The 19,616-nt window shown below is 37.9% G+C and overlaps 1 protein-coding gene across 5 annotated transcripts in view; it reads right to left on the bottom strand.

Annotated features, from left to right (window-relative positions):
* The window catches only part of GNAS (GNAS complex locus), a 164,963-nt gene that overhangs the window by 51,789 nt on the left and 93,558 nt on the right, over positions 1–19,616 (bottom strand). For all 5 annotated transcript variants that reach the window (XR_012765829.1, XR_012765830.1, XM_075439041.1 and 2 more), the window contains exons 3-4: positions 11,929–11,983; positions 11,726–11,845 (exon numbers count right to left, since the gene is read on the bottom strand). Coding sequence is in view for 3 of the 5 variants with exons in the window: in XM_075439041.1 (XP_075295156.1) it covers positions 11,726–11,845; positions 11,929–11,983 (175 nt within the window). In the remaining 2 variants the exon portion in view is untranslated. The remainder of the gene's footprint in view (positions 1–11,725; positions 11,846–11,928; positions 11,984–19,616) is intronic.

Here is a 19,616-nt window from a genome sequence, read left to right as displayed (position 1 = left end):
TCACACTATTTCTCTTTTATTTCTACTTTCATAAGAAGTTTAATCTCCACAGAAGCTTCACCTGTTGAAACTAGACCACTGCTCAGATTTAGTCCTTTCACACAGCTCTTGTATAAAGCACATCACGCTCCTTGGGGAATAACTCACTTTTGGTGAGAGCATTAAGATGGAAGTTGGCAGACGTGGACCCTACTCCCCGTTTCATCAAGATTCCTCTGCAATTTTAAACCGAGTAATCAATGTTCCTCTGCTTCTTCAGAGTATGCTCATACACAGAAAGAAGGCAATTCACTAATGAACTTATTGATAGCATAAAAGGCTCACAAAAAACTCGTCCATACCATTTCAGCTCTTTCCTGGGGCACCAAAGAGTGGTAATAGAGGCATTTCAACCATCAGCTATTTTTGTAGACCTCTGGTTAAGAAGGAAGGTTTAATAAAGCTCTGAGAAATTTCCTTTGAGCCCTAAATTGGGGTTTGGAAAATGTCTTTCATACTACTTCATTTAGTTGCTTTTCGTGTAATGAATACACAATAAACTTAAATCGTCAAATCAAATAACCTTACCACCTTATGCAGTGCTAAGAACCAACGCCATTTCAAACAATGGGTTGAACCCGGGACCACACCACAACTTTGCTGTCCCCTCTCAGGCTGGAAACAAAATGCCCATTTTTGCCAGAAACTTCCACCAACAAAAGAGTAAAAGATAAAACAGTTCCTCCCCATTCTAAATTCACACAAATCCCAGGGACAGATCACTAACTGTCTTGCAATCTTTCTGAAGAAGCGGAATCTGTACTCAGGAAAGTATTCATAGACTCCTAGTGCTATCTACATGAAGAAATCAAGTTCACCTACCCTTACAACAGATTAATTAAAATTTCTGTTTATTTGCTGGGATTTTTTTAGGAGTAAAAAGCTACCCAGTTTCCTGGAAGCTTATGAAATATTAAATTTTACTGGAACATTGAAAAATTTCATGTAGTCTCCAAAGGCAAGGTGAAAACCCTGACAACCTGCTGGTTCTCTGAACAGCAGGACTCCACCAGAAGAGATGCTTGCAGTGAGAAGACACGATCCCCTGAACAGCTCCGGCCAGCTACAGGCACAACAGGTCTGGGGCAGGATCACAACTCGGAGTCACACAGACAGCAAATACACAAGCAAATACCTGTACATCCACACACCTTCACTCCCACACCAGGTCGCACCAGCACCCATTCAAGTCTGACAAGGGAAAAGGCCTGTGCTCATGGACCTCTCTCAACATTTGGGACCTGACACGTTTCTTAAATTCCATCATAACTTCATAAACTAAGGGCACACTCCCTTTTGCTGTACTCTGTGTGAAAGTCTCCCTGCTGGGAAGTCACAGATGACTGCGTGTAAAAATGTAACTTTGCACAACTTAGCCATAATGAAAAACAACTTTAAATTTAGCACTGAGGGATACGTGTAAAAAGAGCAAAGAGTATTCCACAGAACCAAAATGTAAAACAGATCACAGTATTTTTTCATTTTTTTCTGTTTAGCTACTTCCACACTCATCCAAGGTCATTCTTTACTCATCTGACATGATGTAAATTAAATTAAAATACTAAAGTCATGATCTTTAGAAGCACGTTTACCACCACATTACCAAGTCTTTGTACATCACAGAATTTTTATGCCCAAAGGCACTTTTTGTTGTACACCCAGAAAGCATGTCCACAGGGCAATTCGCACATCTACTTGTTGCTTAGCCTTCATACAGCCTCCCACAGAAACTCTTCTCAAGCCATCACAATACGAGGCAGGCTCACAGGTAAAATTTCATTTCATCTATGTGTACACCAGTACTTTGCGATAAGTCTCTTACTGTGATTAAAACCAGAAAATGCTTAAGAATTTCTATATTAAATTTATGCCTATTTCCTGTTTAATTCAGCTGACAGCTCTTCTATTTCAACATAAATTAAATTAATCTGTTCTTGTTCCTTAAGACTGCTCTGTGGAAGACAAAGAAGATGTATCAAAAGAAATTAAGTCACATTTCTTCAAATGAATTTCTAAATGAGAACTTACGAACCTATACATATGGTATGGTGCGAATTTACTGGTTAAAAATACAAGTGCAGTATAAAGCATTAGCATTTGCTTCTAATGTTAATCAAATAAATTAATAATAAAGCAAAATATAAGGTGGTTTTTCTCTACTACAAAAATGACTGCACTACAGAAAAGATGTGCAGAAAATGTCGTTGTCTGAAGTCCCGGATTGTAGATGCTTGAATTTAAGGAAATACTTTATGGAATTTCAACAGAACTACATGAGCACCTCAGCAAAAGCACTGCAGAACTCAAAGGGCACATTCTTTTAATTTTCTAGCCAAAGATATCTCCACTTCATGCACAGAATATGTTTTATTTTATGGCATGTAACAAACTGAAGCATAAGAAGTAACAGCATCCCCATTTTCACTGCAGTTAGAAATTGCTGTTACTGGCAATAAAAGCTGCATGTCCAGAAGGTGGGACAAGAGTTGTTCCTGCAGCTGCTGCCACATTTCAGAATCAAATCAGGTGTAGCAAGAAGTACTGCAGCAAACAAGTCAAGAGACTAATCATTATACAAAAAAGCAATGCTAATTAGTAAGGCTGCTTATCTCTCACATCTCATCTCATCTCTGTTCATAGAAGTCAGAAGGGAGATTGGCTTTTTTTTTTTTTCCATTTTTAAATACACATGTACACATTATTTAGGCTATATTTAAAGTCAAGGTACTGTAATATTACTGTTCTTCTGAAAGACTGACCTAAATATGTATGTCATTTTACTGAATACTCTCCCCTAACAGAGATGCCGCTAGTTGATAGCTTTCTACTTTCTTCAGAAAAACAGATTCTCAAGCTTTTTCCTACTAATTGAAACTTGGGAAGAAAAGAAACTCTAAAACAACGTGAAAAATAGGGGACTTGACTTAACTTTGAGGAAAAAAGGGATAAAAAGACAAATCAACCACACACAACCTTCACTACTAGACAGCAAGATAAACCAAGTATTATATAAAAGTAAAAATATGAACTGCTGCCTTAAACTATAAAAATCAAACCTACTGTGCATAATTTCTGTTTCTCAAAGCTTCATACTCGTTAGCTGGCATCCATTAAATACATCAATTTCCCAATACACAGTCTGCATCTGTTACTTTTGCTAAACAGATGAATATTGTATAAATGGATGTAACCACTTTTATAACTTAATATGTTTTAAATTGTTCTTTATTTTCTTTATTTCACCACCAGCCAGGCAGTGCCACTGTCTTATTTGCTATATTTTCTTTTTGTCCATGACCTTTGTTTTAGATGGAGACCAAAGTTCCATTTAAATGAAGAAAACCAGCATATTAACTTTATTTAATAAGTAATTCTAGCTGGATGCATGAAGTATAGCAAAATTAAAGGCTTATCAAAACACATTTTTTAAAAAGAAGCTTTCTCACTGCAGCTGGTGAATGAAGTAATTGTTTCTAGTCACCACAGCATTCTGCTTTGTGGAAGCAATGAGTTTGTACTTCTCAAGGATATTTTTTCTTTTTTCCATTTTTAATACGAAACCTGTTTTTAATGTCTCATGTCAAATTACTGGATGATATAGCAAACTAAATGGACTACAGCACTTAATTTTTCTACAGGATGCTACAAATGATTTCTTTACTTCAAAAAAGCCCAGGTTCCTACTCAGTGCTTTGATTTCTGGAAAACTTTAGCAGTCAAGACATATACAGCAGAAAAATTGTTTACTTAATTTAAGCAGCTTTACACTCAGCTGTAAAATGAAAGAACTTCCCATGTTAAAATGTATTTACTATGTATGCACACTTTGTTTCTAATTATAGATTTTACTGAAGAATTACTTTTTTTTTAAAAAAAAAAATCAAGTTCTCCTCTGTAAATGAAAAAAGCTTTGCATAAATTCCGCATGCTCCTGTGCAAATCCCAAAGCCTTTACTGTTTTACGGACCAGAAGAAACAGAACCAGTAAAATACATGCTATTGAAAGAGGTTCGCACCGACGTCACCCAGCAGCTGGTAACGGCCACGGCCACCCCTGAGTCACCACACACAGATCCCGGGGTGCGAGAGTTGGTGGCTGCTCCCCGCACAGCTACAGCGGCCACGTGGGATCACCGCAGAACTCCGGCACATCCAAAAGCTGCCGTTCCAGGTAACAACTACCGTGCCAGCCGCTGACAAATAGAGTGGCCACGAGGAATCTGCTTGGGAACTTAAAAACTTAAGTTTTATAACAGTATGTGCTTTTACTTACTAAAAAAATGCCTAGCCACCAAATATATCAGACACTACTTTATGCTTTTATGCAATATATTTTTTCATTTCAATTATTCATGAAAAAAGCTTCGTGTCAACGTAACATTTCTTAGTCTGATGCAATGAGCAAGTTCACAGCCTGACCAGAACTTAGGGTACTGCAGACTGAGCTGAAATTTAAAAAGTCACTTCCAATAAATAGGTTAACAATGTCAGAATTTGCTAGATATTGCTATTCATTCAAAGAATAAAACATTCCTATCAGGCATCTACCCATGTGGACAAGAATCACAGATTTCAGGAGACTCATTTGCAAATAATTACTACTTGTACATGTTTTAATTACGAGAAACAGAAATGAAGTCAAGTGGCTGGCTACCTCAGAGTCCCTGTGCTCAAAGGTGGCTTCAAAAGAACTCCTTAATCAATCTGTATTCGGGAATTTATTTCTGCTATTAAGCGACAGGAAAACCAGCTTTATTGAAGTCCTGTTAAACTCTGATCAGGTAAACTCAATTGGATTATCTAGAAGCCCATTTAGAAGAAGCTGCTCTGTATAGATAAGATAATGGAGATTTAAAAAAGAGCAAGTACAGATTATTTCAGAGGATCTAGTATCACATCACTCTGCTGATACTGTCTGTAATACTCTATTCCTTTTTGTTAACAACTTTAACATTCTTGAGTTAAAAGTACTTCACATATCCACATTTTCTACCAGTTTTACACCTCAAAATGCTTAAATACATCTCCAAGACACATCTATTCTCACTATTTTAGAGATTACAAGATACACAGAGCATTAAAAAAAGAAAGTGGCCATGAGGTGACTTGCTCAAAATAATAAAGCATGTCTGGACAAGAAAGAGCAAGAGCCCCAAATTTTCTCGCTGTGTGATAGCTGCCCAACTTCCACACAATATTATCCAGACACCCAAGAAACCAGGCTCCATCTCCCAGCTTTCCCAGCCTCCCACGGCTATACCCAGCAGAGAAAATATTTTGCCTGCTTACCCACCCCAAGATCTGTGACATTTAAGATAGCCTCGTGGGAAATGTCCCCCAGTACAGTGAATATGTTTGTCATTACACTATAAAGCTAGTGGTGCTGTCAAACCAGAACAGCTCTCCTCTTCTTCCATGATGTATTTAGACAGGAGTAATAATACATCTATCATTATATAGCTCAGGGTGATTATCTACAGGGACAGATAATTTTGTTCTGTTGCCTACATAATTAAGGAGCACTTTTGGCAGCTGAGAGATCTCAGTTTGCATATTGTCCTATCGAGACTATATTCTCTTTTTCTTTTCTCTAAGATTTTGGTGTCAAAACCATTTTAAGGACTCCTCGCCCCACCTCTGCCCCTGCTGCGCATTAACATTTCACACTATTTGTGCCACCTCACTTGTACCACACTGCCTACAGGCCATGTCGTAAACCAGCCCTCCAAACTGATCCCTGTTAAAAATAACATCCTCCCCAAAATAGAAGAGAGAAGGAGTAAGGGTTACCAGGGTTATTTTTAACCTGGATCAGTTCAATGGTCTGATTTACGCTGGGGACCCGACGGAGGCTTCTTTGGCGCAAGTGAGGGGGCACATCACGGTGTGGAGGAGAGGGAAGGGATGGCTGCGGGAAGAAGGGCCGCTCAGCTGGCTTTGAGGCTGAAGCCAGCATGTGGTAAAGCTCGGCCTCAAAGACACCACTCAGAAACCATAATAAAACTATTCAGGAGCACTGGTAGTGGGAGATTCAAAATAACTACAATGAAGCAGTGTAATAAAAAATAAAACTGGGACCAAAAAACCTGCAGACAATTTCACCAACACCCTAAAAATGATCCCATCTCTTCTAAGCATGTATTTTCCTAGATTGAGAGTGCCATAGGCTGGAGTGATTTCCTACTTCTTTTGCATTTCAATAGCTAATACTCTCTTCTACTACTTTTGGATACAATCTTTCTGAAGTTATTACAGTATTTTCAAGAAATATCTTCCTCAGCTGAGTCCAGATCAATTAAAAATAGGCAGTTGCAAATACTGTTATGCTATTTTGAGTATTTCATTAAAAACAGAAAATTACAAAGGGACTGTGACCCAAAATAAATACATTTTATTTGGCAGCTTGGTTCAAATTGGTTGATCGTGGGAAGAGAATTGTTCATAGAACAAGAGCATTTCCCTTCTTCTTCTAAAAGTAAGAGAAAAGTAAGAAAGGGATGAGAAAGAGGCCACTATTCTAGTTGGTACTAGGAGGGAGAAAATATCCTAACCACTGTCTCGTATGCAGGACAGGCATAAAAATACCACCTCTATAACCCAGCTAACCCAACAGCACCCTATACTTGAAACAGATCTACAGCTAGTCAGAATGATTGAAAATACTTACGAGGTTGGTTTTTGACATTGAAAACATATACATACAATTGTGTTGAGCTAAATGCATCAAAAGACAATAGTGATAGAAATGCCATTTGAAAGCCTCAACTACAAGCATAATTTGTTTTTATTTTCCATTTTAACTGACGGAATCATTTTAAAAACAGCCTGAAATTTTGATTTGAAAAGTCTTTGTTCTTGCATGCCATATTGTCCCTGTAAAGCATGTATTGATGTGGTCACATGCAAAATTAAAGAGTAAAATACACTCTTACAAAGTTTAGCTAGGGTGAGATAACTAAAAAAGCCGTTCTAGCACAAACTTGGGCAAGCTCTCAAATTTACTGCTCAAGCTAAACAACTTTTTGACTTGATTCGCTAGAGAGCCTCAACGATGAGCATAGTTCATTTTATAATTTCTAAATCACTTAGAAATTTCTTCTTTTTTAAAAACACTATTCATGGTGATATCATCTTAAAACACAAGCCCAGCAGCAGTAATTACATGTCTACCTTCAGTTCTGTACCAATACATCAACAGAGAGATTACTATCTCATTTCTCAGGCTTTAACTAATATGCATTCACAATCAGCTCTATTATTAAAATTAAACACTTCAGCTATCTCAATTGAGTCCAGTTTGAGTAACTTTGAGGTTTTCTTGCTTCAGCTTCCTTTTCCTTTGCTTAAAGTTATCATGCTGTCCAGTGACAATGTAATTGCATGATAAAAACCCAACCTGAATAAAGGCAATGATCATGGTCCTCCTTAAATTAGAATCGTTCATTAAAAATTGGTACTGTAGTGTTTTAGAAAAAACAGAGTTCTGCTTTCAGTACTTCTTTATGGAAAGCATGATCTCTTTTTCTCAGTGTTCATTCAAACTAGCAGGGCTAGACTTTTTTTTTGCAAGACTTAGTCATTTAATGTCCTGTCATTTTAGCAAGACTATGTTCCCCAGCGATGCAAACAGAATACTATACACAATATTTATCAGGGCTATTCATATTAACAATAGATTACATGGACTTGATCAGACTTCCACTATTTCCATTCTGCTCTGCTCCAAGAAAAGGCTGTGCAACAAGCCTAACAGTAATAAGGATAGATTTTACCCTCAAAAGAAGCCAAATATTTTGCAAAACTAAATCAGAACAGCACTCCATCACTCATGGAGTTACTATGTCCTCAAGCCTATTTTAGAAGACCATAACGAACTCAGGAAGAAAACACTTCACCTAAAAACATGAACACAGTACTCCTTTGTTTTGCCTAGAATATTACTAATCAGCATTCTCACAGGTTTTCAGCGTGCTTATGTTCCTACCCTTTATCAGTTCACTTCAGTCACATAGTTTTGGGTTTCTTTTTGTAATTTGCATCTTAGAAACTGTCTGTTGAAAACATACCGAAGACAAGACAAATGGGACTATTGGCTGCAAGAGTGAAACTCTTCTAGGTTCTTGCCAATGGTATATACAGTATGGTGAAACAACACGGAAGGACTACAAAAGGAACTACAGATTTGATCTACTAAATATTGCAATACTTCCAATCATCAGCACGGTTCTGTGGACAGATTTCCTTTCAGTAAGTACTAGCCTTTTCTTTTCGCCATATGCTACTATTTGTATTCAAGAAATCTAATTGCTTAATACTGACTGTGCTGAATTAATAAATCTCCAACATACTAATTTTTCAGATTTAAAGGGAATGTTTAACCTAGCATTGCACTGTACCAACATTATTTTTAACTCAAGTTGTTATTTTCTTCTTTTTTTAATTCAATACAATATGCTCTACACAAGACACATATTTTCTATAAGTCAAAAACTGCAGAGCAAACAGATGGAAACACAGACTAAGAAAAGAATTACAATATCAGAATAAAGAAGTTGCTCTTTGAATCCTAGATAGGTAGACCCAGACCCCTACACTATCATCATACTGTAAAGCTCCTACATTCTTCCTTTGCTTTCTCCTGCCTTTCACATTACACTGAACCTTGGTGTTAGGTAACTTGAATTCTACCTCCACCTGTACAACAGATAATTATAAACACACATTTGGTGTGTACTTTAAACTTCATTTAAAATACTCCTTTACGTACAGAAGAAGGATAAGGCCTCGTATGTTCTAAAGAAGGTCTCCTGTAGCTGCAGTAGAAAATACACCATCCTAGTGCTAAACTGTATCTCTGTACATTGCCTTCTGGAGAGACTGCTAAATTAATGTTCAGGAAAAGATGAATGGGCATTGAAAGGGAAGCAAAACAGCCTTGTTTTAGAAGGGTATGGTGCTCAGTACTCACAGCCCTCAAAGACTATCTCCTTGGTACAGGACTGTTCTTTCTCCCTACTTTCATGTTCTTCCTAGGGCAGAGAAGAGCAGCACCACATACTATACTGAGGAAAGTACGTCTTCTTAACAGCTGAAATATGACTCCTCATGTAGAAAAATGGAAGAGACAGAAAGCAAGTTCTACAACTCAAAACAGACCTCATTATACACCGCTAACATTGCTAAAAATTCCCCTCCCTTCTTCTGCATTAACACACTATTTAAGCAAAGGTTTAGCTGCCGGTTTATGAAATTCTCTCACCAGAGTACTGGAGGAGAAAGTAGACAATCAAGATATCCTTAGATATAAAACACAACTAGCATAAGGCTATCCTTTTCACTTACAGAAAATTATTTTTTTTTCAAATTACTTTGAAGTAATCTTAACAAAGTCAAAATTATTTTTATAGAGGTACTCAGAGATTGTGTATTTTTGATACTATGCACTCAGAGCTAGCTAGCATCTAGGGACATTCTAGATCTTAACTTGGTTTAAAATACGTAATTAAAATGCAGGTTCAGTTTTTCAGGTACCAAAGTGCTATAAGCTAAGCTCAGACAAACTCAGAAATCAGCTACATATTAGCCTATATAATCACCAAGGGCAGAGGGAGCCAACAATACTTCTTCCAAATTAGTGGCTAATGTATATCCAGTTTAAAACCTCAACCCTATAAACATTTACATATGGAATAGTTACTCATGCCAATGAAGCTAGCCAGTAGTCAAAGTTATGCACATGCCTAAACCTCTGTGGACTCAGGGATTAAAAATTTAGCACAATACCTTTGCTCGGAGAAGAAAAACTAGTTTTATTGGAGCACTGTTATTTCTGAAGTTGTGTGTCGTTCAACACATCAGACTCTTCACTGAACTTGAAACTATTTATGGACCTGGTAAGTACAAGTCTCTTTCTTTAGACATCAAGGGCTTGCCACCATGTATCCTACCAGAGACTATACATACTGAATATTAACTGTTCTTTATATAAAAATCAATGTAACACACACACACACTTGGCTTATTCACTAACTACTACACAACTACCCCTGCTTTCAGGGGAAAGGAAAAAAAAATTTAAAAAATCATTGCATTCCAACTGAACAGAAGAACCATCCCCCCACCCACCACAACCTCCTGAGACAGAAGAGACAAGGAAAATCAAGTATTTCAGTACAAGGTAGGTCACAGGAACTTGTTACAGCATTGTTACAGATCAGAACCTGAACTATCACAAAACAATGGGTAGTAGCAGAGCTGTGGGCACGCCGCCAGTTCAAGAGTGCACAGGGTAGAGTAAGGAGCCACTGTAATTTCTCTCAAATATTCTCCTAAAACTGTCATTAAGCACGAATTATTTTGTCCCCCTAGCAGGAGAGATCATCCATGAAGAGACCAAGCATTCCTATGAATAACACTGACAAGTGTCTAAATTAAAGAGGTGTCAAGTTAAAAATCTCAAAATCTCTTACTTATTTAAGATTCCTCAGACTAAGATGACTAATATTACATTTTGCATGCCACAGAAGAATCATACATTCCCCTCCCCATCAACCTGTGTCTGCTGATCTTTGAAAATTACTGGACTTGAAGATTACAATGTCAATATTTCCAATTAATTGCTAATAGCACATGACTTCTGCCTTGTACACAAAGTATGTGGTTTTGGTTGTTTGATTTTAATAAAAGCTGAGCAAAGCAGAGAAATTCCCAGAAGCAGCAACAGTTGCAAAAGGTGTCACTGGCTTCACAGACTAGCTTGTTCAGTAATGTTTACAAATCATAGTTACGAAAACGTTGTTGTGGTGCAAACTATCCCACATCTTACTACTGTTTGCACTTGCACTTTCCTTTCAAGCACCTGGGACTGACTACTGCTGGAAACAAAAATCTCGTGTAAATGGACCATGATTTTGACATATCATCATAACTGCTACCTTCAGCCCTCTGAACAGTGCATGGACAGAGAACACAAGCTTTGCAACACTCCTGTATTACTGCAATATACATAGTATAAGGCACTTCATGGTAATTAGTATCTTCTCAGTGTTTAAGAGTTCGGTGTTTGAAAACTCTGTTTTCATGGGCTTCTGCTACCAGTCTGGTTGAGATACAGTACAAATTAATCACAGTAAAGTTATACTATCAAACAAATAATTATACTTTCTGCATTTACTCTAGAGCTGCTGGCATTTTGAATGATTAACTAGGACTGGGAGAGTTGGGGCAAGGACGTAGTATGTGGAGTCTTTGCAGAAAGTCTGGCTGAGACAGCTGTTGGGAGAACGTGTCTGAATCAGCAAGAAAACTCTACTCTTCTTCCAAAAGAGAAAAACACAACATCGCTAAAACCCAGCTAATTGTCAACAGACCACTGTACGTTTCTTCACTCCTTCTGGGCAGGGCAACTCCCCACAACATCCAAACATTACTGCCAGCACTGTCCGTCTGCACTGCAGCTGACTATTTTGGTAGAGGACAAGAAAGGAGACAAGGGTGTTCACAAAGGATGAGCCTGAATATTCTAGCTGTCTTGATATGTACTTTATTTGATTAACACTGACCAAAGACACCTACTGTAGTAATTCCCAAAAGAGAAGATCACTGTTTTTTGTAAATATTTAATACAGTGCAAATACAATCATTTGCAAAAAAGCGTGACTGCAGCCAACTCGAATTATTTACCTACCGGTGGGAAATCAAAGTCTATCTGGTTGGCTAAATTTAAGATGTAGTCGATTCGAAACTGGTTCTCTGGATTGGCTAGTTCAACTGGAGGTGCCAAATTGCCCATTGCTGTCACTATTGTCTGCAAAGAAAAAAAAACAACATTGCAGATAGAGTCTAAATAGGTACCTCTGAATAGTTAAAAACAATAGCTCGTAAGTTTACCTCTATAGCTTCTTTAATATTGTTTTTAATATCCTGAATTTTCATTTTCTTCTCCCTGTAATAAAAAAAAATATTATTAAGACATAAAAGCAGAATATATTTTTGAAACAGAACATGAACTTTAAAAGTATTCTATCAAAACTGTATTGTCACTATTGACTAAAGTGCTCTCAGTCACTGAATATTCTGTAGATAGACCTCATTATGTATCTCCTGCAAATAGATGTTTACTAAGTAGAAAAAGTACCCAAAAGCCAGTATCTACTTATGCTTAAATAAATCTTACTGCAGTCTCAGACTGGGACTAAGATATTCTGCAAAATCAAACAGGTTTTGATTCATTTGAATGCAAAATACCAGATGCATGTGGAAGTTATTCAGAAAAGCATAAACTGGAAACAAATAGAGAGGAAAAAAGCGTAAGTCATAAAAAGTAGAAACAAATGAAAGGAGACCAAAGAGCCTCAAAGTACAAAAAAATTACAGCACATAAATGATGTTATAGCAGAAAAGACTAGAGCAGAGAACTCTACCTGAGACATTCAAACTAATAGTGTGGACATAAAATCTAAAATAAACCATAAAGGGCTAATGTAAATATGTAAAATTACCTTTTAGCTACAAACAGAAGAGTAGGCTAAAAACCCACTTGGAATGCATTATATAAGCACTATAATTTGTGATTAACTGCAGCCAAATTAAAAAGCACCAGGCTCAAGCAGGCTACAGTGTAAACCATTGCCTCTGCTGTATTTGTATTGTATTTTACGTCAAATCTGACAATAGTTATTTTTAATGCTAAACAGTACAATCAAATGAAACGCATGATCAAACATTTAGTACAATCAGGAATTAGCATCCTAAAGGTATTACCAGTATTGAGTCTGTAAACTGTAACTTAATTGCAAAGCACTATGACAAAATTATTACATTATTAATTTCTTGCTATACACAGCACAACATTACTACTTGAAGGCAAACCGTGAGCCACGTAATTACTAAAAAAACCCACCTAAGTTGTCTCAGTGAACTTTAAATCTTCAATAAACTGTTTTTACAGAACACTTTCATTATCTGAATATTTATACCAACTACTGTAAATCCTTTTCATTTTGAAAACTAATGTTTTCCAGCACAGTATCCCAGAGACTTGAAACTACCAACAGTACATTTTCTTTTTTTTACACTTTAAAAGGTAGTGCTCACACTTTCAGTTTACAGATCACAGCTTGAAAACCTCATTTTACTGAGTTAAATACTCATATTGCAAATGCCTTTTATCACTTTTTCCTTTCTACAATCATTCACAATCAACAACCAAAACGAAACTGAAAGCATATTCACCAATCAAGAATGCAGAAGAACAGCAGAAAAAAAACCTCAGCACTGCTTAAACAACAAGGCAGACACAGACATCCAAGAGCAGTGGGAATTTTGGTTATCAAATGAAAGATCAATGTGACTTCTGTAAACGGTAAGGTCAAAGCAAACACCGCTGTGCCAGCCACATGTTATGCTGCCTTTTAGGTACAGATGTGGAGGATCTTACTATACATTCTAGAGCCATGAAAGCGTGACTGCAAGGCAAGTGCTGCTCTCACAGATGGAAAGCAAACAGCAGCATCAAACCATCTCGCACGGGATGACTTAGCTGCGTAGAGAAGACGTCTGAATCCACAGCACACCTCTACACCAAACAGAAACGTGATTATCCCTAAACATCAGCTCCTCATCACGCACTGACATGTATTCTCAAAACTACGGGGCACGGCAGGAAAGGTCAGTGCAGCTTGATGCAGAAAGAAAATGAAATGATCAATAATCAGATGTAAATTCTTCATTTCTCCAGACTTCTTGATCTACCTAGAGACCACCTTATTCCTGAAGATTACCATTTATTTGCTTTTGGGATTTGGCACTGCTGATGGGAACAAGGCAGTGAGCCAGGAAAGGCCAAAGGCACTGAATTAAAGAAAATAAATAAGACAGAAAAAGAGAGGAAACCTGATGCCTTTACACCCTCTTCCTTTCCACCTTCAAGGCTTTCCATTGCCCCAGGTCTTAAAAAACTCTCCGCTCCACAAAGCAAGACGTATGGTAGGTGTATAAATACCATCTTTTTCAGTTAGTGCACATGTGGTTGCAAAAACATCAGCCACTTTCTGTTTTTAAAAATTATGTTCCTTCATTTAAAAAAAAAAGTAAATAACAGTATGAAAGCAGGAAATGTTTATCATTGACAGTGTAAGCAATTTGTCTGGCTTGATTTTGCCTCCAATTTTCAGCTGGGTCTTGAACTTAACAAGCACATATTCAGACTCTGCCCTTTTGAGATCAAAAGGGCAACTGATATGCTGAAAGTCAAGCAAGATACCAGTATTTCTAAAGGATTAAGAAATAATATTCAGTCATTTTGCTTTGTTTTGGAACATCATTAGAAAGACAGAAGTTTAGAAAGTCTTCTGATTTTTATTTTTAAGGAAACTGTAGTTCTGTTCTCTCCCCTGGAATACCTGTGCATAACTCTCTCCAAGCATTGGCAATATTCACATTTACCTGACTCTTCCATACCACGCAATAAAACACATTATTTTTATTACAGGTTTCGGTCAAACTTTCACATTTACACCTCCCCACTGACCCACAACACTACAAGCAGCACTGCAAAGTGATAATGAATATGGAGTGATGTAAAACTCCAGCAATTAACAAACTGCTTGATAACCATCATCACCTTTACAAGAAGAATACTCATAGTTCCTATTTCTGGTTTTGTTGCCATGGCCCTATAGCATGCCCGGTAAACAGGGAATCCTATTACACAGAAATGAATGTATCGTGTCATTTTGTGTTTTGTAATGTTTACTAAAATTTTCCATGACAATGAGATATTTTAGTCTTCTGAACTCAACATGTTCACCAATCACCCATCCAACAGCTTACATACAACTAACTTCTCTGCACAAAAAGACAGGTGAAACTCATTTTATTCAGGGACTAACAAAGTGCAGCAAACAAAAGCTAAGCCCCACCTCTGCTGTCCCTTCACTCTGCCAGAATTGTTTCTGAGAAATCCCAGCCAGGTCGCACCTCAGATTTCCAAAAGTAATTGAACTTTACTTCACCCAACAACACGGACTGAATATTCAACTTCGAAACAGATTCTTGCCTTTTTCTTTCTTATGCCCAGCAGCTGGCACAACGGCCAAAACTACAAAACCAGAAAGCTGGGCTCCCGAAATGTTCTCCTCTGGAACAGACTGCGCAGACTGGGAACGGCACCATGCTATCCTGGCTAACGAACGACGGACGTCTCCGCAGGCCTGTTCTGCATCTTTAGATCCCATGGGTTAATAAGGTCGTATTTTTAATCTTGTTTAAAAGTTTTGCTTAGGCTGTGTAGGGTAGGCCAAACAAAGCATTAAACTCTATTAGTTGAGGATTATAAGAAAAATCTCAAATCCTGCTGTTTTCAATACTTAAATGGGCCAAAGCAAAGCTGCACACAGCTTTCAGGAAAACTAATAAAGCCTATTTTAGGTACTATGAAAAATGATGACATTTTAATTCAAATGACACGGAACGAGAATGATATAAAAGGTCAGGAAAATCAAATATTCCTTGAAAACAAACCTAATCAGTATTTAGTAAAGAACTACTCCACCTGCGACTGAGCTTTACTATTAAAATGGCAACATTTTTACCGAGACTTTACCAAATCTTATGCAATGAACACCTTACCAAACAGATTATCAGAAAGCAAACCTATTTAATTTTAATGTTCCTTTGTCGTTTACCTTCCAGATAATACAAATAGCCATCACTTGGAACTTGCAAAAAATATCTCCAGTTTAAAAAGAACATTCCAGAGGACCAAGGATTCCGCTCACCCAGTATGAACATCTCACAGGTAGAAAAGCTAAAAAAAATTCAGTGTTGAAATGAATGGTCAAAACAACACATTTTAAAGAATTAAAACAAACAAACAAAAAAAACCAAAAAAAAGAAGTAATAAATCCTGCGACCCCTTTATGCCACTAATCTAAATTGCTGAAAGCAAAGAAGTTTGAACTTCTTGATCACTACTGACAGGTGAGGAAGCCACACGCCTCATTGCAAAGCTCTGTTCAACAGGCAGAGTTTGGACAAGACTGAAGAGAAAAATACAAAGAACTAATTAGTTTTAAATCAGAATGTAATGTATTACTTATTTTTTTCCAGGAAAAGACGACAGATTTTATGAACAGAAATGAAGTGATATGTTTCTTCAAACCCTACTAACCCACGATAAGATAGCTAGAAAAAAATCTGAAAGCAGTAACAATAAAACTTATTTTTTTCCTTTAGAAGAAAAGACAGCAATGATAATACAGCACTATCATTTTAGCATATATCAATTACCTAAGTTAGTGGGGAAAACCTCCCCACATCTCTCCCAAACAGGGAAACTCCACACTTTAAATGTGGGAATACTTTAGCAACCAAACATTATATGTGCCATGAAGAACACTGTGAAGAGCTGAATTTAATGTTGTGGGATGCATCATCTGAGGCAAACTAAACAGACTTTGATGTGATAATACGCAACAGAAAAAGGCTTTCAACAAGGGTAAATTACGATCGCCGATTAATGCCACTATGAACAAGGCCTAGAAAAGGAACATATCCTGGAACATGAATACTTACAATGAGAATACAAAATATTGGAACATTCGTTGCATATTGTGGCTACCAATGCTAGCTTTCATTTTTGAAAAAAACCTAACAGCATGGGAAGAATACACCGCGCGACACTAGTACACCTACTTACAATGACTGGCTTTGTATTTTACAGTAATCCCCCAACAACATGTTAAAACATTCTTTATTAATTATGTTCCCATTTTTTTGTAGTTGTCAGGATGCTGTTTCAAATAAAAAAGCAGAAAGCTTCTCTTTAAACTTGTACTGCAAAATATACATGCCTGGAGATCACATATAGACCATTTTAACAGGGCATATTAAAATGTAATCACATAACGTTAATACTGAGCATTAGCTTTTATCTTCTTTACAAGGCTGTAAACAGCCTCGCTTCTGTCACCTTCAGTGATCGGTATAATGCATAAATTGTCTCTATTTCTGAAGCACTGTCAAACTTTGCTCACTCTTGAAACTGCTGACATAACAACCTTGTCTAGTGAAAAGCTCCCCTTGCCCATATAAAGCACTGCCAGCTAACTCCAGCAATTTGCAAGTGTAAGAGCCAGAATAAAAATCTTACAAAACAATCAATTTCCCTCTGGCTTTTTATCGGAGAAAATTATATTCTTGTGTTTCAACACGGACACATCTCGGTTTGCTTTCAGGTATTACCAACAACGGTGAATGCACAGGGAAGTAGCTGTGGGCTGTCCCCTTTCTGCTCACCTTCAAAAGCCCATCATAATCACACACTGAAAGCAAATGAAAAGTTACTAGGTCAATTTAATTTTAAAACCCAATTCAGTTCTTTGACAGGCAGTCATGCACTTCACAGGCACATGGGCTTTAAACATAGCTATTCATCTAAATATGGTGTCTTTGATGCAGTGACACATGCTCTCAGATTTCATAAACATTCCATAAAATATGCATTACTATTTGTTTATTGCACCTTACAGAAGTTAACAAAAATGCAAGCAGCACTACCTGCCAATCTACCTCATAAAAACCGAGCAGTGCAGTCAAGAACACCACAAGGCCATAAGCAAGGAAATTCAACTAAGATTTTGCTACCAATCCACATTACAAACACTCTACAGTACTTTACAATTCAACGGTAAGATAAATTTGGTTTAGCAGCCTGGGTTATTTCTAACAGAATAACAAGGCAATTATCTCACAATGTAACAGCTAGAACGGCAAACAGGGCTGAGGCCAAGTTAGAGGCACCTGGAAACTAGGGGAAATAGGTGCCTAGAGTATTCGGAGGGAAGTTGAAATAATTCAGCTTAGACCTATGACAAAGTACCAAATTTACAGACAGAACTGCTAAAATGCAATAGCAAATCCCACCGACTATCTCTATCGCACCACTGAGATACCTCAATAATTCTGCCAACTTCAAAGAGACTTTCTATTTTGTCCTGCTCAAGAACCAACAGGACGAGCAGATGTGGAGCCATGGGGCAGGAGCTGCCCTGCACCAGCCGCACCGCAGTAGCTCCGGATAGCTTTCCACAGGAAACACGATTTAGTTGGGTCCTCACTTGCAGCAGAATTGAAACAGATTTTCTAACCACATTAATACTTTGTTCTCGATAACTCTGTCACCTGTAAGATGAAATAAAGTTACCCAAAGGCACAGCTAGCTGACAAAACGTCATCTAAAGCACTCCTCACAGTCAACGCCATGCTGGTAACGCTGACCACAAACACATCAAGCATCTCACTGACAGCAGCAGACCCTCGCTGCTGCTGAATGCAGAAACACAGCCTCCCCTCCCTAGTACTACGTGCTCCCTCTTCCACCACCTTTTCCCCTCAACATCTACCTTACTTTGAAGATTTTTGGTTTTACTTCCCTGAGATTCTGGGTAACAACAAATTGTATGATCCAGCTACCAAAGATGATTTACTGTGAGCAGAAGTAATAGCAGAAAAGGAATAGCTACGAGGACAGACTATTCGCTTTCTCCGTAAATATCACCTTTCAGAAAAAGAAAAACGCAACAGGTTGAGTAATTTTGTCATGATCGACTTTGATTTAAAGACATGATTAAAAATTAATTATGTTGCACAGACCTCATGGTGACATAAATCATTTGGGAGAACTTCTTATCCCTTGACGCATAAACACGTTCACACGCACACCTGATGCAATATATAGAAGAGACAATACGTACAGGGCTTCCACAAGTTCCCTTTTAAATATTGGAAAACTACTATAAACTGCTTTACCATTGCTTGTTTTCATACATTATAGTATTTACCTCCATGAGTTATGCACACATCTTACTATGTGGCCATAAATAGATGAAAATATAATAAGAAATATAAGCACAAAGAGATACCTTCTATTTACGGAATGACCGAATCATTCTCTTAGAAGGCAAGAAATAACAAAATACTAAAGCATTGATAAAAAAAGCAACACGGCTCTGTGAAAGCAGAGATGATATTATTTTTGATCATTATTTACACCAGAGCGTTAAGGGCTAGGGGTGTGACTTGTTTCTTATCTTAGGGAACAGGACCATGATGAAATTAATATAAAACTCTAGAAAAGGCATCCCTACATATAAACCTAATTAACTGAATGTTTAGGTTCATTTTAACTGTGCTCATTGTGATATCCCAGGTGTAACGGTTGAAGTGTAACTTTATTCTGCCTCCGTGGCTACCTGATGCGAGGACTGGTCATCGGCATGTTGGCTCCGGATGAAGTTCAAGAAGCCCGGAGGCAGCTGGGCGCACGTGTGAGGGCTCTGTCCCCAGGGCTGCTCCTGACCGTTCTGTCCCCAGGGCTGCTCCGCCGGGCAGGGACAGCCCGGGGCAGGGAGGGACAGCCCGGGCGCATGGCATGGCACCCCGCTCACACCATCTGCCCTGACAGATGTGGCACAGGGATGCTCGCCTGGCTCTAAGCCACCTTGGGGCTCCCCTTCAGCTTTGCAAATTCCTACAGAAAACCATTTAACGGGTTTACAGTCCCTTTATACCTGTAA

The sequence above is a fragment of the Opisthocomus hoazin genome, chromosome 18 (genome assembly GCF_030867145.1).
Source record: "Opisthocomus hoazin isolate bOpiHoa1 chromosome 18, bOpiHoa1.hap1, whole genome shotgun sequence".
Classification (NCBI taxonomy): Eukaryota; Metazoa; Chordata; class Aves; order Opisthocomiformes; family Opisthocomidae; genus Opisthocomus; species Opisthocomus hoazin.
This window is presented reverse-complemented; position numbering and strand designations above follow the sequence as displayed.